General features: G+C 49.1%; 1 protein-coding gene across 1 annotated transcript in view; it reads right to left on the reverse strand.

Annotated features, from left to right (window-relative positions):
• Positions 1-4,332: 4,332 nt before the first annotated feature.
• RAB6B (RAB6B, member RAS oncogene family) overlaps positions 4,333-24,356 on the reverse strand; it is a 155,310-nt gene continuing 135,286 nt past the window's right edge. Inside the window, exon 8 of the mRNA XM_054038846.1 lies at positions 4,333-12,638. Coding sequence (XP_053894821.1) covers positions 12,574-12,638 — 65 coding nt within the window. The 3' untranslated portion in view covers positions 4,333-12,573. The remainder of the gene's footprint in view (positions 12,639-24,356) is intronic.

Raw genomic sequence — 24,356 nt, forward strand, 5'->3', positions numbered from 1 at the left:
GTCCCCTCTCTGCAGGCGCCCTGCAGGTGTGTCCATTCTGCATGATCGTTGCTAATTGCACAGGCACCTCTGGATATACAAAGGCATTCGGCCTCCCCTACTTCCCCTGAGCCCCGCTCTGCTCCCTCTTGAAACTAGACCATTGCGACAGGTAGCGTTTATCTCTATGGCCTAGGGAGGTGCTGAAATTATCCCTAGCCAGTGATGTCATCGCTGGGGAGCTGGGCTCCCGGCTGGATTAGCTGCCCCCGACCAGGAGGCCTGGTGCCCGTCTGATCGCAGCAAGCCCCTGTGCTGTGGCGCTCGCGGGGCATGTGTAGGTGGAGCCCTGTGCGATCACGGCGATTTGGGGCTGTGTCCAATTACAAGTCAAACAATGTTAAAAATTGTCCCTATGAGACAATGAAGCCCCCAGCCTCATGCGTCGTCAGGATAGCTCCCTGGTGCTCGCTCAGAAATAAATCAGCAGCCACCCCTCCCTTCCCTTCGTTATTTTATCTCCACTCGTCCAGAGAAATCTGCTGCTGCTCCCTACTGATATCCCCTCCCCAAGCCCAGTCAGCAGTTATTTAGGCTCTAATGCCACTGACCAGCTCTTTTTGCTTGGTTAATTCTGTAACCTTTCTGCCAGGTGGAGCCAGCAACCACAAGGGCCGGGTTCAGTATCTAGGGGTTCCTTTTCAACAATACAACACAAAACCAGCTCGAGCCCCCACCCAGTGACTTGGGACAATTACACACTACCCCCTGGGCACCTCTAAGAGGCAATACTTCCCCTCTCACAAGCACAGAGTCTGAGTCTAGCAAAAACTTTTAATAAAAGGAGGGAATTAACTCAGCATTAATTTGGGAAAACACTGCAACTAGGGTTCATAAACACAAACCATGAGCAAAAGACCCACCCCCAAGTAAGTTGGGCAGTGTCCTTTTCCACTTAGGGTCTTAAGTCCAGCAACCCAAAAGTCCCTTTAACGTGCCCATCCCTTCTGTGCTCCCCACTCACAGTTGCTGTCGTTGGCCAGTGCAGCCCCAGAGTTCAGAGGTTCATCGGCAGAGTTCCACCCCAGGTGGAAGGGGGCAGGGTAAGGAGGCACCTTACACGCTCTGCTGCTCAGGGACTTGATTGTCACCCCACCGGCCGATTGCCACAGCTCTCTGCAGGGTTCTGCTCTGGCCCTTTCCACCAGCTGCCCTGCGGGCTGCTTGCCACGCCTCTCCACCAGCCACCCGTCTGGCCATGCCTCTCCACCAGCCACCTGGCTGACCATTCACCAAAATGTCTCCAGGACCCATCACTTAACACAGGTCTCAATGATTTCAGCTGTTAGTGAGGGCGCCTCACTGCTGGTGCACACTGAGCAGTTTCTTGCAATAGAGACACTTTCCCAAAGTAGGTCTAATACTGAGACCTAAGTATCAGTGATTTCAACTCTGCAGCATGTAATAAGACTCTCAATTGAGTCTAAATTAGCTCTTTTATTATACTATGGAGAGAGGACGAGTTAAATGGTGTCTAGGACCCTTAAACAGGGCCCACACTACCAGGTACAAGTACACTTTTTTTCCCCCCCATTTGCTATTATAAAAAAAATCAATGTTTTTAATCCAACTCCCCCTCCCCGATATTTTACCTAGAATTGTTTTTTTGAAAATCAAAAATGTTTTTTTTTTTGTGTTTTTTTTTTTTTTTGGTTTTGTTTAAAAAAAATCTGTAGGAAGTTTGGAAAAACACCTTTCCCCCTCCCCCCCCCACAAAATAGGAGTCTGCTATGCCTGTGCCCAGTGAGTGTAGACACTGCCATTCTGCTCTGGCAGCATTGCACATCCATTTTACAATCTCTTTGCAGAGGTGTAAATGCGACACAAGGTGCAAGAGTGAAGAGACTGAACCTACATTCCCTGTATAGGCAGGGGTGAAAATAGAAATAGAGACTTACCGGTACGGGGCTGGGTTGGGGCTGGCTCTGGCCCCTGGAAGGGGCGGGTACTCAGGCGGAAGGGGCAGGGATGGGGGGGTCAGAGCCAGCTCCGGCCCGCCCTGTACCGGTAAGTGCCCTTCCCCTCCCCTGCCGGGGTAGCAGCGTCAGCCTAGGGCTCCAGCAGCAGTTTAAAGGGCCCAGGGCTCAGCTGCCGCTACCACCCTGGGCCCTTTAAACCGCTGCCGGAGCCCCCAGCTGCCGCTGCTACCCCAGGGCTCCGGCAGCATGGCTTTGGGGGCTATTTAAAGGGCCCGGGCCGCTCCTGCCTCTACCACCCTGGGCCCTTTAAATAGCCACTGGAGCCTGCCGGAGCAGCGGCAGGGTCCCGGTGGCTATTTAAAGGGCTAGGGGCGTAGAGGCAGCAGGAGCCCAGGGACCTTTAAATAGCCCCTGGAGCCCTGCTGCCACTACCCCAGGGCTCTGGGGGCTATTTAAAGGGCCCAAGACTCCCCTGCTTCTACTGCCCTGACCCTTTAAATAGCCCCCGGAGCTCTGGGGTAGCAGTGGTGGGGCTCCGGCGGCTATTTAAAGGGCCCAGGGCAGTAGAGGCATTGGGAGCCCCAACCCTTTAAATAACTCCCGGAGTCCTGCTGCTGCTATCCCAGGGCTCCAGCAGTGGGGCTCTGGTGGCAATTTAAAGGGCCTGGGGCTCCAGCCGCTGCTGGGAGCCCCAGGCCCTTTAAATTGCCGCCTGGGGAGGCCAGGCCACCTGGGTACGGCACACCGACTTTCACCTCTGTGTATAGGCCAGAGATGCAAACTCCAGGGTCACTCAGCCAACCTGGATCCAAATCAGTGAGTGGTGGCCTTGAAACAGAGCCACGAATCAGAAGAACCTAGCGATCTAGACAGGGCCAGACCTGCTCTGGCTGCTTCACACTGCTCCAGTGGTGCAAAGCCAGTTGGAAAGCTGGCTTAGTCAGCTACCCAGGGATCCCCCCACAATGAAGGAATCCCTGGAGGGTGTAGAGCTGGCTCAGCTGGATCCTACACACAGCTCTACACTCCACATCCCTGGAGGATGACCAGGAGAATGGGGGCATAACCAGAATGCTGCTACACTTTGGTGATCCCTGACCGGGCTGTAGTCTCCTTAGGGCTCCAACCAGCCATTGTAATTTAGAGCAGACCTGATGCTGGCCACAGTAGCGGGGTAGAACTGGATCTTGGGCAGGGGAGACTCAAATGGCTCCTTGGCACCCCACAGCCTCCCTGGGCCAGAGCTCCTGGGAACTGGTTTGGTAATAATGAGAAGGCCCATGAGATCTGCAAGAGTTAGTGATACACACTCACATTCCTTGCTTTGAATCCAGTCCAGAGTCCGGTTTGTTAACCAGCCCCCAGGTGCATTTCTCGTAGCCTGGCCTGGATGTTTGTTCTGGAGAACAGTTGAGCACGTGAATTAGGTTTCCAGACCCCTGCCAATTTAACAGGCAAACATGACAAATACCATGCAGCATTATTATCAATGCACTGATTACGCTGGGCCCGATTCAGTCCAGGCTCCAAGACCTAACACCGCTGGCTCCAAGACCTAAGCAGAATGAAGTGATCCTGGTAAAGAGCCAGTGATTATTTGTCATGCAGTGTGTGAGCATGAGTCTTTCAGCCACAGGTACTCACAGCCCCTGATAACCACTGGAGCTGGTCAGGAAATGATCATTTTTGTCAAGGTTTCATTGAAAATCCCCAAACTGAATGGTTTTTTTTTCCATTGAATACCTAACAATTTTTGAAAAAAATTGACTTTTTTGGCAAAAATTTCTGTTTGGTGCTAAAGCCATTTTCCATCTTCAAAATGTTTTGAGGGAAAATTTTTGACCAGCCCTGTTAATGGTGGTGTGATGGTCTGACTCCCTTGAGTTTATTCCCAGTAGTACTGCCTGGCTAAGAAAGACAGTGAAAGCTTGTGGTCCGTGCACCACTCCTGGATGCAGGGAATTGGGGAGTAGCCTGTGCTAGCCCTTTGTTAGTTCAGACTTGCCATAATGACACGTCCATGGAACCGACCCAGAGGGGTCTGTACTGGATCCCTGGTGATAATACAGCTGAGGCGGTGGGATTTTGGTAATATGACGAGCACAGGAAGGTTAACTGAGATCTCTGTCCAACCAGCACTTGTAGGTATAGTGATGAGTGACCTCCTCACAGAACTCACCACCAAAAGCACAAGCCTAGACCACTTGAGCTAAAGGATTAACTCCATTATCTGGTAGCAGTAGCAGGTTCTTATCCTACATGATCCACTTGGCCAGTGGGTTACATAGATGTTGGCTTTAATAAGGCAGCCCTTGGAAACAATCCATTGGGAGAGTATGTTCTGTCACTGAAAAAACCCATGCAAGAGACTGTGTTTGAGAAGAAGTCAATTTATTGTTTGTTTGACTAACATGCTAAGTCTTTTATACACAGTTTTATGGAAGGTTAACATGGCAGTCTGCACCCTCTGAGCCAACAAGAAATTGAAACACCATGATGAGAACTGCCTACAGCCAGTCAAGTGATGAGGGAGGAGTTGGAGTGAGGAGTAGAAAGGGAAGATGAGAAGGGTGAGAAGAGAGGATGGAGAAGGGCTACTCAATAGACAACCCACAATGTGATTTTGGTCCCACAAGCAAAGAAAGCCATTGCTTTGGTGGAGTAACTTAAAAGCTTGTTGACCAATCCAAGGCAGCGGCTGTTTGGCTTCCTTTGTGATAACTTTGACTTGCCCAGTAACGAACCAGTTTTTAGCTCCCTCTAGTTAATTTGTAATTTCCCCATGCGGGTTGGTTTTGATTAAGTTTTCAGTTTTCCGCTCATTTCATTTATCATTTGACCATCACTGTGAATGTTTTATTTGTTTCTTACGCTTATCAGAACTTATGTTTGATATGAGCCACTTTAAATCCTGATGCTGGTAGGTTCTTGGTTTGTTTTCTGCAATGCCTTGGATTTATTTGTGTATCTTTTTGCCAGCTTTAAGGGTTGAAATCAGAGGCTATTTAGTCCATTTAGTTTCATCCCTCATGTTGAATAGCTGCAAAGAATCCTGGTGCGGTTTGCTCAATGGGCTGGTTTGGAGGCGTTGATAATCTGATACTTATGCATGACCTTCCATCCCTCAAAGTGAAACACAAACTATACACAGTACATACAGGAATCACGTCATAGCTGAAATGCAGCCACCGCTGAAGTTGACCATAGCAACTTTTTAATTACACACGTATTAGTACGACACAACAGTTTAGGACATCAAGTGAGGAATAATATCACATACAACTGAAACTTCTGGGAGAATTTAGATAGGATGTAATTTCCCTCATAAAAATTTGGCGAGAGCTAACATCCCTCCTGCTGCAAAAAATGACAGGAGTTTTTTTTTTCCAACAAGCACAAGTGTGAATGAGGACACCTCCAACAGCATGGAGCCCTTCAGCATGAAGCTGTGCTATTGGTTCTGTGCTGAGTGTGAGGGAAGAGTGTCACCTTCTGAACCTCCAAGGTCTTCTGGAGTGGGAGCAATCTAGACTCATAGAGGAAAGGGGAGAGCACCGAGGGATGGAGAGCTGTAGAGAGATGTCTCGGTATAGGATGAGGCTCTGTCTTCTTGTAAGAGCAACTGAACTTCAGTGTCAGAGCAGAGGGGGCTGTGTCACATTCTGGGGCCACTGTAGCCATGTAACATGGCTATGGCTTTCTCTCCTGTCACTCTCCTCTTAGAAGCTGGTTTTGCTGTTCAAGGGTCTCATATTTATTGATGGCAAAAGATTGGCCAGGATCCTAGCCTGGAAAATAACCTTGTAACATGTTCCTCACTCCCCCTTTTGTGCCCCCCACATCCTTAGTGTGTTCTCCTTTGACTTTCCTGAGAAAGTAGAGACAATTTGATTCTGCTTCCTTTCTTGGTGCCCTGACTACAATTTGCAAGGGTCTGGGACCCTACATCTACATCTCCCAAATGCCGTCATGTGGGTTTAATGGTTCTCATACGTTCTTTTTGGAGGTTTCGCCATGTCCCAAAAGTGTCCAGCTATCTGACTCTAAGCTCTGGAATATCTTATTCAGACATGGTAATGGAGAAACTTGGCTTTGGCTCTGTTAAGAGTGCAGTGCCTGAGGGATAAGCCCCAATGCTACAAAAGATTGCTTATCCTCCATAGGCTTCTGATACAGTTATTGAAATCTGGCTGGACTCAATGGGCATCATCCTTTTCATGGAGACTTCACCAGCGCCTTATGCATTTGCCATGGGTCCTCATCTGTCTAATTGAGCTAGAGGATGCAGCACTATTGGTTTTTTTTTACTTTGTGGATCGGTCTCTTAACATGTCCACTTTTGTCTGCAGCCCTGTTCACTTCTTGTTTTTACTCTAACCCATCTAAGAACAATCCTGATGTCCGTATAGGTTTTTAAGAACTCATGTTTGATGGGTTAGCCACTTCCTCGGTGGGTGACACTAAGAATTTACATCACTTTTGGCTTAACTTAGCATGTTAATGTTTATGTGTAAACTCTCATTTGATCATTTCTTTGGTGGCTTCTATTATAGACATCATGTGTCTAGCCATCACTTTTTCTCACCACTTCAATTTTTTTTCCTCATCCTCACATCATTGCCACACCTTCTCCTATTTCTATCCAGCAATCCTCAGTTTACTTCATTGCTCTCTCTAAGTAACTCCAGACTCCCCCCTCTGATTTGCTAAATTCTAAGACTGTTCCTTAGTAAAGAGTGGGTTGATCTCTATAATCCCACAACAAATTATTTGACTGATGTTACTGCTACCAAGGGGAGATGAATGCAGATTTCTGCCACCCATTGCTTTCTTTAATACCATGAGTTTGCTCAGGAAGATGAGGGAGAGTGATTGCTGGCTATAAAGTTTTCCTGGGCTTTCTCTCTATCTGGAACAACTTCATACTTTATGTTATTATAGAAAAGTTCTGAGGTGGGCAATATATGCTATTTTATTCTTAAATGAGCCAAAAGATTATCTTGTCCTGGTTAGAGTTCTGGTGGTCTGTTACACCCTGAGACAAGCTCTTGCATGGGTAATGGTCTGTCTTCCAAAAGTTGCAAACACTTTCTTTACTCTTTTGCTTGGAATATCAACAACACCTGTCTGCCCAGCTATCCTCTGCCAGTCCTCTTGTTTTTAAATATCTAGTCACCCTCATATATGTCCATCTTGGGTAGTCCCAGAACATTGGTGAGAAAGTATTGTCTTATTTTAAAGTGATATGAGTTTGTAAGGAAAACTAGGCTCTCCAGAGAAATTCTGTTAACTACCATATCCCTTTAACAGATTTTTGAGAAGGAAACAGCCACCTAATTCCACTGCCACCTCTAATAGAATAAGTTATTTAACAGATCTCAGTCTGCTGTTGGCTTGCCCCACTAAAAGCATGGGGGACTACTCTAGGGTATATCTGCAGTTCTGGGATTTTGTGTTCCCATTGAACTCTTATGTAGGACACAATGTTTGGAACATTGCATTAATTAGTTTATCTGGTATGGACTCACCTAGCTTCAGTCTTATCTGCCTGAACACCTGCAGTTTGTTACCGTGGCCCCCTGCTCTTCTATTGTTACATGTATGGTTTCAAAGATGTCCTGGGGGAGAGTTTTGTTTCTGCTTTAGTCTAGATTTACATGCACCTTTGGGTCAATAAGTTATTGGTGATGGCCACCAATGGTCTCTGGTGTCAGATGTACACAAAAGCTTTCTAGTTCTGGCACAGATGGAGACAGAATGAGGTTCGTATCAATCAAAACCATTGGGCCTCCAAACTTATTTGCATATTTCCCATAAGATGATTGCAAAAGTGGGTATAAACATCACCCAGTCCAATATCACCACTGGGAAGCCACTTCCCCTAGGATTAATCTCTAGCCCCATGCACATGAATGCTAGACTCCTACCCCATGCTCCCCACTCACACATCCCATCTCCAAACATGGTTCCCAAGCCCCTAAACTACCATGTCCCCATATACCTAAAAACTAACATTTATGTGTATCTTATTATAACATTTGACATTAAGCTTTTCAATTGAATTCTTCTTCCCCCTCTGTGCTGTCTCTTTTCTTTAGTCTAGTTTGTCTGTGCATTGAGAACATTTCAATTATCTTTTTTCTCTGCCCATTTTCCTCTCCTCCATCCAACTATCTCTCTCTGGCATTTCTAATGCACCCAGGGCATCTCTCCAGGCTTCTCTTCTATCTGATTCACCCTGTCTTCACCTCCTTATTAGTCATCTCCCTATCTTCCCCATCTATATTTTCTCACATTCCTTCCTGGTACATTGATCTCAGTTTCTTTTTCTCTCTCCCTTCTTTCTTAACCTTTTCTCTCCCTCTCAGCTCTTCTTTCCCCTTTCCCGGTCTTTCCCGGTGTTCTCAGCTTCCTCCATCATTCTTTTCTCTCTCATATTGCTCCCCTTTGAGATGCCAGGGGCCTGTTTTCTCCTCTGGGAGAAGGGGGATCCAGTAGTTTTTACCTGTCTTCTGGAGTGGAGAGTCTGTTCTGTTTTTCCTTTCCCTTCTGGGATCCATTAGGGGCCTGTCCTTCTCCGGTAGGGGCTGTTCCGACTCCCTCACATTAGCTCCACATTCTCCTTCATCCCTGAGATGGGGATGAGGTGTCTGTCTGAGAGCTGCAGGAAGGACAGGCCTCGCAGTAGGTCTCCTGTTTTTTGTTAGAGTATCCCTAGTGCCACACAGACACCCAGCAGCCCTGCAGGAGACAGCAACCCATTGTGCCTATTGCTAACACTCACTGCTGTGGAACTGGCAGCTGCTCATTGTCTTGGCATAGTTTTCATTCCGATACTACGACTCTGAATGAAGACTGACAAGGAAGAACTGTTCTTGATGGGTTCCTCCAACGCAGTGCTCATCTAGCCACCTCAGTTGCTTCTTCTGAGGGCGATTCCATTTCTCCTGCTTCCAAAGCTAATATTCTCAGAGCCATCACTGCCCTGGCCTTTCTTCAGAAGTCTACATTAGTTATACTGAAAATATGTCAAAGCACAATAACCTCTCCAGCACGCTTTCACCTCTTGACACTGAGATGAATAGCAAGTCGCTAGTTAGACTTAGACAACCTTTTAAAATGATTTGGTTAGCATTGATGTTTCTCTTTTTTCCATTTCATCTGGTTTTATCATTTGCAAAGTGCTCTCTGGTGTTCCCGTGAAGTATGCTAGAGAAGTAAAATTGGAGGGAGTCTTACTGGTAACTGTTTAAATCAATTATGCCCCAGGGATTTTCCATACCATAGGGTCCATGTCCTTCTGCCCTTGTACGGTTCCACGTGACTGGCTCTTGTGCATCCAATGACAAATCAGCTCAGAAAGCATCATCCCCAGCAAAGGGCTAAGTCAAGGTTCCATTCCAGTCTTCTGAATGAAATTTAACCACACTGCATTCCAGACAGCGCGGGAGTCAAACAGGAGTGGAAAGTACAGTGATGACAATGTAGCAAATAAAGAGATTTGGTTATTAACACAATGAATGGAACACAGTATGAGGCTGGAAAAAATTAAAGTCTACATGACATGAGAGCCTATGCAAGTGATGTGACCAGGGGGGGAAAGAGAGGGAGCAGAGAGAGTTGGAAAACTGCCTTATGGCCAAGCAGAACTGATTACTAATGCAACGAGGGAGGAGGTAAAGGAAATTCTAAATACCTCATATTCAGGTCTGGCTGCAGGTCACATTGAGACAAGCGACTCTTATACTGAAGCTTGGCAATCACTTCTCTAAGGCTACTGATGCGGGGAAAAGAAAAAGGCTAAAGGTTCTCCAGATTGTGTGTGCACATGTGTGTGTGTGTGGGGGGGGAGGTTTATTTTTCTACAGTAATATTGCACAAGGAAAGCTACTTCATAAAGCAAAAATCAGTACATTCATTAAGTTCACACAGTATCTTGTCACTCAGGCCAAGTACTGTACTAAAGATAAGACAATACACTGCAACCCGAGTGACACTGAATTGGTTTAAGTTGCTGTGAGGTAACAGGCAATCTTTCGACAACCACCATTGTTCTGTGTGTGTGTGTGTGTGTGTGTGTGTGTGTGTGTGTGTGTGTGTGTGTTTACACTGAGTGTGCATCTGCACAACTCCCATATACAGATGTAGTGGATGTGGAGCTGTTTCCATGTGCATTTTTTTCTCGCCTAACGCACATCTATGTGTTATTTTATTGATGAGATGACAAATCACAAGTTATTTGACAATAACAAGAACTTCTTATTCCCATACATTTCATTTTCCACAACTGTTGTCTAAAGCAGTTGCATGTCATAACAACAGCGGGTGAAACAAAAACTCTATATGGCGTGGGTGGGTGTGTACGTATGTGTGTGCATGCGCCTGTGTGTGAGCGAATGGATGCTTTATATATATATGTAAAATGTGTGTACACAATACAAAAATTACATCCATGTTACCAAAACAGTCTTCCCTTTTTAGAAGCCAAGACCTCCCTCCACCCTCCACGATTCATCAGCCACCTGCTTTTCTTTACTCATACAGAAAATGTTCCGTAATAAAGAGCAACCATCATGTATGGGCCAGTCAGCTGAAAAGTGTGGTGGCCCCACTGGACAAACTTTATGATTTTGCAGTGATCTACATTATTTTGCTCCTGATCTACAGGAGTGGCCAAACTTTGGCCACCATTTTGGAGCTGGAAGAGTGGGTGGCCACTTAGTGCTCCATCCCCATTGAAAGTGAAACACATCTGAATATTGCTCAGGCTCAGACAGGAGCTTTCCAACAGGAACAGGATTTTTTTTATAAGGATACCAACTGTTTGCAGGCACTTACTCCTATTCCAGGGCGAATGCAAAATGGTGGCCACTGTTAACCATGGTGAATGGAATTCCATGGGCCAACCATACTTTTTAAGTGATAGTAATGTAGTTTTTCCATATAATCACTATAGCATGTGTGTGTCTCTTATACTATACCCATGAGGGGAAAAAAACACCAGTACATTATACTTCAAGAACTATGCCATACAACATTAGCAACTAAAAATTCTTAAAAACATTGATTGCTATATCCGTAGTTCTGCACATACCCCCTATGGGATGGTATAATACTGTGTAATGCATGACAGTGAGACTTGCACGTATTGAACACTCTGTCTCACCATCTGGAAGTTGGGTAGTCACCCCTAAAACATGAGATAAGAAGTGCATTACATCGCCCCCATCATACATTTCCCCCTCTGTTTATTTCTCTCTAAATCAGGGTGGGAAAACTTTTTGTCCTGAACGCCACATCAGGGAATAGCAATTGTATGGCGGGCCATGAATGTTCACAGAATTGGGGTTGGGGTGTGGGAGGGAGTGCAGGCTCTGGAGTGGGGCCTGGGATGAGGAGTTTGGGGTGTAGGAGGGTGCTCTGGGCTGGGACTGAGGGGTTTAGAGACCGGGAGGGGGATCAGGGCTGGGGGAGGGGGTTGAGGCGTGGGGAGAGGCTCAAAGGTGCAGGCTCCGAGTGCGCTTACCTCAAGCGGCTCCTGGAAGCAGCGGCATGTCCCTTCTCTGGCTCTTACGCAGAGGTGCTGCCAGGTGGCTCTGAAGGCTGCCCCATCCACAGGCACCGCCCCTGCAGTTCCAATTGGAGCACTGGAGGAGGCCACTGGAGCACAGAGGAGCCGGAGTGGGGCCATGCCATGGCTTCCGGGAGCCGTGTGGTGCAGGCCCCGGCCGGAGCAGGGCCAAACCACGTGGTGCAGCCCTGACCCTGTGCCCCGGCTGGAGTACTGGAGCAGGGCTGAGCCGCATGGTATTATCCCCGACCCAGCGCCCCGGCCAGAGTGGAGATGAGCCATGTGATGCGGCCCCGACCCAGCACCCCAGCTGGCGCGCCGGAGTGGGGCCGAGCCATGTGATCCGGCCCCCGACCCAGCGCCCTGGTCGGAGCGGGGCCAAGCTGCAGGGTACGGCTTGCGGACCAGCTTAAAACGGCTCATGGGCCAGATCCAGCCCGCGGGCCATAGTTTTCCCACCCCTGCTCTAAATCTAGATATGGCGATATGGAGATATAGTTAGAGCTATCACATCACACACTTATTTTGTATATTTGCAGCATGATTTGTTCTACTGTCAAATCTTTTACTGTACAGTTAATGTTTTGTTTAACCAATCAGGGACTAGTTTTCTACTAGCGATGTCCTATGTCGGATGCTGAAACTAACCAGACTGTAGTATTCTGGGGAGTTTTTCTGTAACTTTACAAATATACAAAAACAAAAGACCAACCTCCTTCCAAAAAAACTAAAGTCACTACTTTTCATCTGGCAAAAAGTTGTATACACATGATTTAAACTTTCCTTTTTAAATGTTGAACTGTTTTTGGCAATTTTAATAAAGTACAATATATTACAACCAAACCAAAAAAATAGTAAGTTTCAGTAACAGCTGTTAAGAGTGACGTGATCTGAACATTCCCACCCACCCGTCCCCAGAGACAGAGAGAAAAAAAATCCTCCCCCATCTGATAACTCAATTTGTTTCTTTAGGAAGCTAACCAATAGGAAGCAACACAACAAGCGTGTGGTATCAAATGAAGCTGACCAATCCTGCGCTCTGTATTAGCAAGAACACCCGCCTTCACTGGCTGGAGGATCCTGTGGTTTGTCCAACTTGATGTCAATCACTGATGGAGGAAAGGAAGGTTAAGGAAGATGATATCGTTATTTAAGGTAAACCTGTGTATTCTGGGTGCTGGGGTAGTTACCGCTGCTTAATTTCTGCCAGGTGGTAATTAATCTTAGTGTGCATGGAAGTGATATACTTACTGGCAGCAAGCACAATGCAGATTGGTGCTGTGTATATCCACCCTAAGCCATCTCTACGGCACTTCTGCTCCACATAGAGGACCCCCAAAATTTCTGCCAAGGCACTTCCAACCACACTTGTAGTGTCCCCTGCTTTGGTCTGGGCAGAGATTGCCAAGTGTGCTAAGTTGGGCAGGGGAGTTAGCAGACAAATATCCTCTAAGACAAAAGCACCAAACTCAAATCACATGGGACCGAAATCTGCAACTGAACTTACGTCTCCAAAGGAGACAGCAGGTAATTAGTTCACCCAGATGCCCACTTTGAAGCAGACCAAGTGGTTCTTTCTTTCTCTCACGGCACACATAGACTGCCAGCAGCATTGATGGAATGTGCTCTCTCTCTCTCTCTCTCTCTCTCATACACACACACACACACAAAAACCTTTAGCTGTGCATCATGTTCTCATTACTACACTGATCTGCTTATCATGCAAAACCTGCATGGCCAGTAACTCGGTGGGCACATTACAGAACAGCCTGGGCTGCCTTTGAATGGCAGGTCTTAGTGGTGTATTTATCTCCAGCCCGCCCACAGATGATCTGTCCCCAGCCCGCTGGGGCACCACTTTTCCTAAATGAAGCCAGCAGGCTGGACTTCAGTCTCAGCTCTAAGCAATGCAAATGGAGGAGGAACTTTTCAGTTACCAGAGACAAGAGGCTGTGGCAGGTGGAAAATGTTCACTGACCGAGTTTCACTGCCATTGCTGAGGGAGGGGACACCTTTGGTGCGCTCCCTGGGAATAATTAATTAGTAATTGTTTCCCATGTGATGGCTGTAGGTAACTCCTTGCCTGCACTAGCTTGAGGCTAATTAGGCCAGAGACTGAAATGGTTAAATCAATAGAACGCTCTGAAATGCAACGGCTCTCCCACGCCTACTCAATGGTTTGTAGCACTGGATTCTTAATAGGCTCAGTCACTGGGCAGCTCCCAGTGGACCTCACATTCAGCGATTGAAGTGAACTGGGCATGGGCATCGTGTGTTACCACGCAGCACACCCAAGTCTGAAGCCCGGATCGCTCATGTCATGTGTCCCCTGTGAAGAAAGAGCCATGGTGGAGACTCTCAATCCCCTTGGATGGAAGTTCTTTGCATCACTATTATGGCAGCACCTATTAGTTGATTTCAGTGGGAACTATTTCTCAGACAAGGCAGGGAGATGATTTTTTTTAGCTGGGAGATGCTGCTGTCCCACAACAGTCCCTGGCAGCAACAGAGCTGCTGCATTTCTCAGGTGCTGGGGCAAGAGTTGGATGGGGAACATGTATCCCTCCCTCTGTCTCTTTGGGTTTGTCTGGGCTGGAGCTGGAGGTGTAACTGCCAGCTCGGGCAGTCATACCCGTGACAGCTTTGATAGATTTAGTGTGCTAAAAATATCCTAGTAGCCACGGTATTGCAAGCAGTGAGCTGGTCTAGCTGTTCCGCATACAGGCCCACCTGGGATCCGAGGCATGGACCCAGGGGGCTAACCCCTCGCACCACCATGGCCACGCTGCTATTTTAGACACAAGCTTGCCCAAAGCTAGTGTGCCTAGGTCTACCCACCTCTGGCTGCAGTGAGATGTACCTGTCCTCCAAAGGCTCTAGTGGGGAGTTCGCTACAGAAAGAAGCTGTGTGGGAAGTTTTGCAGTAGGGTACTGCCTACCCCCACCCCCACCAACTCTTTTCCTCCTAGGGAAGGTGCCAAATAAGCTATACACTTGTACACTGGCCATAAAACATGGGAGCAAAATTGCAAGTACCCCACCCTGCTCTCACGTAGGAGGACTAAAGGCCCTCGTTCTGCTGTGACAAATGTCGTGGAACTCAGGAGGCCAAACCTCTCCTGGCCCTAATGCCACATGCTGCTCCTTTAAAATGACACAGCAATTCCATCTGGCTGTGTGCTAAATGCAGCTGATTTAATAATTCACAGGCTTCCCCGAACAAAGAGTTGAACCGAGGTGCACATGAACAGCCACAGCCAATTCTGAGAACTGTGGCTGCCAATGCGCTCACAGATAAATACATTAAAAAATAATGAGCTGGCTGATGTGCTGCAGACAGGCAGCCCCTTCAGTGTGACAAGCCACTTGCTAGCCTGGGAATGCAGGAATGTCTCAACAGACAGGTACGTTAAGGCTCAAGGTCGATCCTGGCCTCCCGGACCCGAGTATCCCACCCTAATGGTTCCAAGAGAGGACATCAGGTTCTCATCTTGCCGGAAACTAGCTTCTTCCCTGAATCCTCCCAAGGGACTACCAGCTCATCTCATCTGACCTCTTGTACCTCACAGGCCACCAGCCCCACCAAGCACTCGCACACTAAACCCAACACCTGAAATGCGACCAAAGTATTATAGCCCCTCAGGAGCCTATACTATTACATGCCATGGGAGAGACTGGGAGGGACTGAGGTGCACCCATGCTCGAGGCCCCCTCACTGAATGATAGAATCATAGAAAATTAGGGATGGAAGAGACCTCAGGAGGTCATCTAGTCCAAAGCCCTGCTCAAAGCAGGACCAATCCCCAACTAAATCATCTCAGCCAGGGCTTTGTCAAGCCAGGCCTTAAAAACCTCTAAGGATGGAGATTCCACCACCTCCCTAGGTAACCCATTCCAGTGCTTCACCACCCTACTAGTGAAATGGTGTTTCCTAATATCCAATCTAGACCTCCCACACTTGAGACTATTGCTCCTTGTTCTGTCATCTACCACCACTGAGAACAGCCAGCTCTCCCCTCTTTGGAACCCCCCTTCAGGTAGTTGAAGGCTGCTATCAAATCCCCCCTCACTCTTCTCTTCTGCAAACTAAATAAGACTAAATAAGCCCAGTTCCCTCAGCCTCTCCTCGTAAGTCATGTGCCCTACCCCACTAATCATTTTTGTTGCCCTCCGCTGAACTTTGTCCAATTTGTCCACATTCTTTCTGTAGTGGGGAGGCCGAAAACAGGATGCAGTATTCCAGATGTGGTCCCACCAGTGCAAATAATCACTTCCCTTGATCTGCTGGCAATGCTTGTACTAATGCAGTCCAACATGCCATTAGCCTTCTTGGCAACAAGGGCTCACTGTTGACTCATATCCAGCTTCTCATCCACTGTAACCCCCAGGTCCTTTTCTGCAGAACTGCCACTTAGCTAGTCGGTCATTGAATCATAGAATATGGAAGGGACCTCAGGAGGTCATCTAGTCCAACCCTCTGCTCAAAACAGGACCAATCCCCAACTAAATCATCCCGGCCAGGGCTTTGTCAAGCCTGACCTTAAAAACCTCTAAGGAAGGAGATTCCACCTCCCTAGGTAACCCATTCCAGTGCTTCATCACCACCAGGTAGTTGAAAACAGCTATTAAATCCCCCCTCATTCTTCTCTTCTGCAGACTAAACAAACCCAGTTCCCTCAGCCTCTCCTCATAAGTCATGTGCTCCAGACCCCTAATCATTTTTGTTGCCCTCCGCTGGACTCTTTCCAATTTTTCCACGGCCGTCTTGTAGTGTGGGGCCCAAAACTGGACGCAGTACTCCAGATGAGGCCTCAGCAATGTCGAATAGAGGGGAATGATCACGTCCCTCGATCTGCTGGCAATGCCCCTACTTATACAACGCAAAATGCAGTTAGCCTTCTTGGCAACAAGGGCACACTGTTGACTCATATCCAGCTTCTCGTCCACTGTAACCCCTAGGTCCTTTTCTACAGAACTGCTGCCTAGCCATTCGGTCCCTAGTCTGTATCAATGATTGGGACTCTTCGTTCCTAAGTGCAGGACTCTGCACTTGTCCTTGTTGAACCTCATCAGATTTCTTTTGGCCCAATCCTCTAATTTGTGTAGGTCCCTCTGTAGCCTATCCCTACCCTCCAGCGTATCTACCACTCCTCCCAGTTTAGTGTCATCTGCAAACTTGCTGAGGGTGCAGTCCACACCATCCTCTAGATCATTAATGAAGATATTGAACAAAACCGGCCCCAGCACAGACCCCCTGGGGCACTCTGCTTGATACCAGCTGCCAACTAGACATAGAGGAAATCACTGGATGGTGACATTGGGGAAATGCCAACTAGACACCACTGGCAGGAAAACGATTAAGTGAGAGAGACCCAGATAATCCTTGCAAGTGACTTGCACCCACATGCTATAGAGGAAGGTGGAAAACCCCCGAGGTCCATATCAATCTGACTTTGGGGAAAATTCTTTTCTCCCCCGTGAGGCTATCAGTTAGACCCTGAGCATCTGAACCAAAACCAGCCAGCCCAGCCCCTGAGTGAGAGAATGAATGTTGCCATCTCAGAGCCCTGGTACACCCCAGCCAATTTCCCATCTCCAGCCATGGCCATCACTGATGCTTCAGAGGAAGGAGATTTAAAAAAAAAAAACCCTCCCAGAATACATGGGTGGGAAAAACTGCCCTCCTGACCCCTGCTCGTTGTTCCACATGGCCTGCCCCTATGCTGTTTGCTGTGTGGTGGGTTTGGGATTCCTTTGCCTTGCCCTCTCCCATGGTTTTTAATCCATTTGCCAAAATGTCTAGCTCAAGGCTCTGTTTCCTCAAAGACTTCAGGGCAGGTGACTCAGGAGGGACAAGCGCTGCGGAGAAGGGGTTAGGAGACAGGTCAGTGTCCTTGCCACCCAAGTCAGGGGGAGTTAGGTGCCTGTGAGGATCTGGTCTCTAGCAGAAGGCCCCTGAAGGGAGAGGCCCAGGCAGAGTCCAGGAGTGAATGTGGCAGATACCACTGGCTCCAATACCCAGCACAGCACTTTTAACTGCCCACCTCCCACCCCATAGATCCGCCAATGGGCTGATAATCCATTGCGCTTGTGGAATGTTCAATACAGAAGATGCTAAGTATTATTTCCCAGCCTGCTCCATATTACAGCTGCAGCGAGAGATACCTGAGACACAGAGCCATGAAAAGCCAGAAAACTGACTACTGGGCTCTCTAGGCCAGATTGTCAAAGATTGTTAGGCACCTATGGATGCAGATGGGTGCCTAGTGGGCTATCTCATACCTAAGCAGGTTAGGTGCCTAGCTCCCATCGACTTCACTTGGAGCTGCAAGTGTTTGGCACATCCGGGAAACAAGTGAAAGTACAGTGCTAGCACTAGTGTAGACAGGGCTCCCGGCGGTCACCATTGGCCTAAGCACCATGTCCTCTAGCTCGGCTTAGAGCAGGTCTGCTCAGGCCAGTGGTGCCAATACTGGCAGTCATAGGCCCTTGTCTGCACTAGGGCCTGCAACAAACACCGAAGGGCCAGGAACCTGGGCAGAGCATTTCAAAGCTGCCTAAAGGATCTGGGTGCCCAATTCCCATGAATATTAATTGGGGTCCCTTAGTTGGCTGTGGAAATCTCAGTCTTAGGGCTCAAACTGTGGGGGGCCATGCTGCACAGTGTTGCGGGGGTGGCAGCCTCAGAGCTCTGTAGAATCCTTCACACCACTGGGATCAGGAGGGAGCGCCCGGCCCGCTCCGAGGTTGCTGGGGCTCAGCTCAGCGTCGCAGCGGACAGACACCCCTAGTGCACGGCTGCGAGTGGGAAGGGATCACAGCTGGCAGCATCAAGTGGGGTGTTGGGCATAGCTGATCAGAAGAGCTGCACTACAGTGGGAATGCTAATTAGCTGCACACCTCATCACAAGAGCTCACGCCATTTCCTGGGAGGCAGCTTTTGCTCCAGCTTTTGGGACAGGAATCATTAGCCTGGGCCACTGCCTTGCGAGGAGGAACGGTCCTGCCCGGCCAGGCTCGCAGATGTCTCCTCTGGGCCAGGTGCTGGCACCTTCAATGAAATGATGGCACAGAACAGTGTTCCTGGTGGGGCAGATGGATGGTTTTCACTGACACTGCGACAGTGTTAGGATTCCCCCTGCTGTTGAGGCCTCTGGCCTTTGTGGAATGGGAGTGTCCTTCAGCTCTGAAACTCTGCCTGGCTCCGTTGGCTGAACTGGAATTTAGGATTTTCAGAGCCTACACTGGAGTCTGCCTGGTCATGGCTGAAGGAGGCTGCAGCACTCACAGCACCGCCCAGACAACTGGCAGGCATGGTCCCAGGCGTTGGCCCCTCCTAGTGCTTTGTTGTGGGGGGTGGAGTCAGGGTCAGCTCCAGGGTTTTTGCCGCCCCAAGCGGTGGAAAAAAAAAAAAAAGCCACGATCGCGATCGGCGGCAGCTCAGCCGTGCCACTTTCTTCTTCAGCAGCAATTTGGCGGCAGGTCCTTCCCTCCAAGAGGGACAGGGACCCTCCACCGAATTGCCGCCGAAGAGCCTGACGTGCCGCCCCTTCCCCTTGGCCGCCCCAAGCACCTGCTTGCTCAGCTGGTGCCTGGAGCCAGCCCTGGGTGGAGTCCTGGCACTATGGAGTCAGCAACTTCTGTGGGCTTCTCTTGGCCCCTATGCTGGCTGCAGCTCCACACTCCCTCTCGCCTACCTATGTGCCTCCAGGCCAGTGCTTGGAGAAGAAGAAACCAGCCCCCAGCTCTGTTAATTTAAGGCAAATGCACCTGCTTAGCTCCTCCCTCAGGTGTATTTACCCCTCACATGGATTTTCCATTGCCCCCCATCGCTGGCCAGGGGGACTCACTGTCACCTTCAGTGACCATGACAACTGGGTTTGAAGAAAGGGCCCAGCCTCGTCTCCTCTCAGGGCTTTCAGCAAATCTGAGGGACAAGAGTGGCCAAAGGCTCCAGTTCCATCCCCTCTCGTAGTCTGCAGGGACACTGACTCGGTCGCTCAGCTGCCTGGCGGACCCCAGGGAAGGGTGTGGGAGAGGGAGGGTGGAATCACAGAACTGGCCATCTGCACCAGGGGCCACACGCAGGCTCTGACCTGCCCCTGAGACAACCTGAGCCTGGCACGCCTCATTGCAGATTAAGGGGCACATCCTCAAGCACAGCTCTGTCTCCTCCGTTCCCTCCCACAGCGCTGCCATTCACCTCTGCTCTCCCCCCACCCTTGACTCTGAACTCCCCTTCCCCTCCTACCTGTCATTCTGCCCCTCACGTCAGTCACTGTGCGCCTCATTGTCTCGCTGGCCAGCCTCATCCGGACCAGTCTGGAGTCCCCACCTGGAGCTGTCACACTGACTTCCAACCTGCACAGTGCCCCCGACACTGGGGAAACGATCCCCACCCAAGAACTGTGTTTGTCCTGGGTACAAGAGGGGCTGCACTCTCCAGCGTCTCTACCTCGTGAGGGCTTCATACAGAGACTGAATGCCCTTTTGGATGATGCTTTAGCCAAGCAGTGCTAACCCATACAGATTTAAGTAAACACACAGATATCACAACCCCCCCGCTCCCCCACCCAGGGTGAGCCGCCCCCTTGAACTGGGAGCCATTGACATCAATGCCCCTTTGGAAGGGGGAACCCCTTGGACTTGGGGCTTAGCATTCACAGAGCACTGGGGCAGTTTAAACCCTCTCTCCTCTGCACAGGGATTGATCGGAGAGCTCAAATGGCTTCTGTACCAAACACCCCCCCTGCGGTGCACAGTAAATACCACTGAATAGCTGCCAGTGTTGTGCAAATATTAACTGGGATTGGCCCAAGGCTGTCACTCTGGTGCCTCAGATCAGGGGAAGCCTTGGTGATACCATGTGGGGACAACAGCAACTTGGCACGAGCTGTCCTCATTCAGAAAACACTCCCTCCCTGCACTGTTCACTAAGGAACTATTTGCCGCTCCCCCTCCCCCGGCCCTGGGGGAGTCATTATTGCTGTGTTTAATTTAAAAACAGGGAACTTCTCTGTAATAAATAAATCTTAATTGGAGCAGAACCATTAGCCACCCAGCTGGAGGAACCGCTACATTGATGCTTTTCTTTTTGTTCATTCAGTAATTGGAGAAAGGGGATTATGGGCTTGGTCTAATGAGATCACTGGTGTCTGCCAGAGTCTAGCAGCAGTAGAAGGGAACATTTTCTGTCTATCTCCACACTGGGTACAAGTTTCAGAGTAACAGCCGTGTTAGTCTGTATCCGCAAAAAGAAGAACAGGAGTACTTGTGGCACCTTAGAGACTAACAAATTTATTAGAGCATAAGCTTTCGTGGACTACAGCCCACTTCTTCGGATGCATATATGCATCCGAAGAAGTGGGCTGTAGTCCACGAAAGCTTATGCTCTAATAAATTTGCTACACTGGGTACAGAGCAGTTTGCCCTGTAAGCTTCCTGATACCCCAAATCTGCCCTCGGATGCTCCTCCACTGGATGGCTGAGCAGTAATCCAGAAGCACAAATGACAAAGGAGCGGTTTGAGAGGGGAGCACAGGGAGACATGAGGAAATCCACCAAACGGTTCACTTTATCCTCTTTGTTATTAGCTCTTCGTGGCTGAGAACTAATGAGGGGTGAATCTCAAAAGGGATGTTTCAAATAAACATCGGAAAGCTCATCGGCTTTCCCAATCTCATCTGAACCTTCTAGTCCACAAAGCATTGAAGATGAGCTGTACAGCAAGATTTCTGATCCTGACAAGTTTAGGCCCTGGTCCTGCAATGAGTTCTGGCTAGGCAGACCCCTAGTAACTTAACTAAGGCTCAGTGCTGGTAAGGTGATCATAGAAATGTAGCGCTGGAGAGGATCTCAAGAGATCATCAAGTTCAGCCGCCTCAGCAAAGGCAAGGCCAAGTAAACCTAAATGATCTCTAAGGGCACTTGTCCAACCTGTTCTAAAACCTCCCAATGACAGGGATTCTGCAGCCCTCCCTAGGGAACCTGTTCCAGAGCTTAATTCTCCTCAGAGTTAGAAAGTTTGTCCTAGTAGCCAACCTAAATCCCTCTCGCTGCAGACTAAGCTGCTCACTTCTTGCCCTATCCTGTGTCAAGTTCAGAACCTTTATGTGAGTCAAAAGTACCATGAAAAACAATGGTCTCCCTTCATGGTATTATGGTACTTTGATCACACTATAATAAGGGTACTGTGTGATTAAAGTGTGGCTACATTGTAGTTACAGTGTAATTCAAGGGTGATTTTTGCTTTTCAGTGTGTAATCACCACCACCATTCATATCACGAGTAGGTTAGCTACACCACTGAATTACTTATCATTACCCCTTGTGGGTATATTCAGGTATATTAACTACATCATATTCATGTTGTAATTCCTCTCAGTCATGTAGCCAACTTCCCGGTGATAGGAATCAGCGCTAATCAGAAAGCATAGCCACAGTGGCACTGCACTGTAATTGCAGTTACAGGACCCTTTGTAGCAAGTGTAAGGGGACTTCTGTCCCCTTACTAACACTCAGTGGGGGTGTTTTGGTTGGCTAGCTTCCAGTACTAAAAGAAAGGGGAAGGGTCAATGGGAAATCAGGACCCTGAGACTGATACTCCCCAGGAACAATGGGGAGAGGCCAATGCTCCAGGTCAGCCTGATTGACAGAGCGGGCAGGCTAATCAGAGAGTCAGGAGGTCGGGGGGGGGTGTCTGTCCTCCATCTAGCTGGAATTGCCTGAGTCAGACAGTGTGGGGCCAAGCTAAGGAGAGGGCAGGGGCCCAAGCTGCACTAGGTAACAGAGCTGTGCCAGATCCAGAGGGGCTAGAACAGCAGCCCAGGAAGCAGGTCAGAGCTGGGAGCAGAGTCACAGAAGCAGCCCACAGAGCAGACCTGTCCTGGGGGGAGAGCTGTAGCAACCAGATCCAGGGGGCCAGAGAAGCAGCCCAGGGAGCTGGAGGCAGAGCAGCAGCAGCAGCCGTGCTGAGGCAGAGTGGAGCTGGAGCTGAAGCAGAGTGGTGGAGCTGGAGCTGGGGCTGGAGCAGTCCGGAGCTGGGTGTGGTGAGCAGCTGGGGAGAGTGAGGGGGACCCTGGGCAGTGGGCCCAGCACAGGGAGATGCCCCCAGCCAAGAGGCCTGGCATGCCAGACTTGGAGGGGGATCATAACCCCGATGGGGCGAGGGCGATGCTGGGAAGAAGGGTCCTGCCACCTAGAGCCTGAGAGTGTGTGGCCACCGCCAGAGCAAGTGTCCAACCCACAGCATCCCTGCAGCACAGCCAGGGCCTGAGAAGGGGCCTGGGACTTGTGAGGAACAGACTGAACTGCCCTTACATTCCAGAGACGCTGGTTGCAATGCCCTGTGCCACAGAGCGGGGTGACGTGTTTATCTTTAATCTTTCCCATTTTTTCCTTATTTTTTTTAAATTGATTGCTGTTTAATAAATTGTATTTGCTTTGAACTGTATGTAATGATCAGTGGGTCAGGGAAGCATCGAGTGCAGAGAGAGCACCCCGGATGGGGACACTCTAGCCCCTGCCCTAAGTGACCACAACAAGGGTGGGGGTCGAGCCCCCCAAGAATCCTGAGGCCAGCCTTGTTGGGGTTATGAGGACTCTGCCATACAGGAGAGTGGAAGGAGAGCCCTCTAGGTCAGGCAGGGCTCGGGGTAAAGGAAGTGGGAGTGAGGATTCAGATCCTTTTGCTAGTCCACTTCACTGGGCTAGTGTTTAAGCCAGGAAAGTTCCCCATAATAGCGGGACCATTCCCCCGCTTACATAATTGGCATCACGAACAGGATCCTATCCACAGGGTCCATCCCATTGGTTTACTGGTTGAGTTCTGGTAGCACTGTCCAGGCTTGGTCAAGAACCTACCATGGCTGGAATTGAAGAACTACGGACCCAGTTTGCTGAACTTCAGCGCAGATTATCAGACTAAGCTGAGGCATTACAACAAGCTAGAACAGAACAGAGAGAAGTCTTATCACTGGCTAAGGCAGCAAGAGATCAACAGGGAACAGAAGCTAAGAAACCCTCTACTATTTATGTCCCATGGGAGCAGAAGCTCACAGAGTTTGGTGGCTTCCTGACAAGACCAGGAGACATTACGGTAGAGGAGCGGGTCAAGTCTGTGAAGGCGGTTCTGCATGTGCTAAGAGTACCTGAAGAAGACTGTGTGGACTTCATAGAGGAACACCTCAAGGGCCAGGCCAAGGCCACAGTAAAGTTCATGGCAATGACAACAAGAAAGATGTGGAAAAGGTGTTTGAACTCCTCCTAGAAGTGTATGGAGACAAGGTACCTATTGGAACCTGACTAAAGGAGTTCTTTGAGAGAAAGCAGGAGCCTGGTGAAACTGTCTGGGCATATGCATATGACCTCCAGGAGAGAATGAGCAAAATGGAGCAGCGAGACCCTCGATGAGTTCCAGACCCAGATGCAGTTTTGAAAGAGCAGTTAGTGCTGGGGCTCCAGGATGATTCCCTCTGCCGTGAAATGAAAAGAAGATTTAAGGACGAGCCCAGTAAAAAGTTCCATGAACTCATGCAGGCTGCCATTATGTGGTCAGAAGAAGAGGACGTTCCTGTGGCAGAGACAACCAACCCTAACCCCTGTCCATGAAGTAGGGGCCTAGTGAATGCAGCTGCTGGGGAAAAGGCCCTGCCCCAAACACAGCTAACATTGGAAAGCTTAAAGGTAGCTGTCCAAAAACTGAGTTCACTTTTGAAGTACAGTATAAACCTGGAAAGCAGAACATCAATGCTGACACTCTGTCTAGATTGCCTCTGGAGGAGGAATCAGAAGAGGGTGAGGATCTGGAGAAAGACAGAGCTCTGGTTG

Source organism: Malaclemys terrapin, chromosome 9 (assembly GCF_027887155.1).
Source record: "Malaclemys terrapin pileata isolate rMalTer1 chromosome 9, rMalTer1.hap1, whole genome shotgun sequence".
In the NCBI taxonomy this organism is placed as follows: Eukaryota; Metazoa; Chordata; order Testudines; family Emydidae; genus Malaclemys; species Malaclemys terrapin.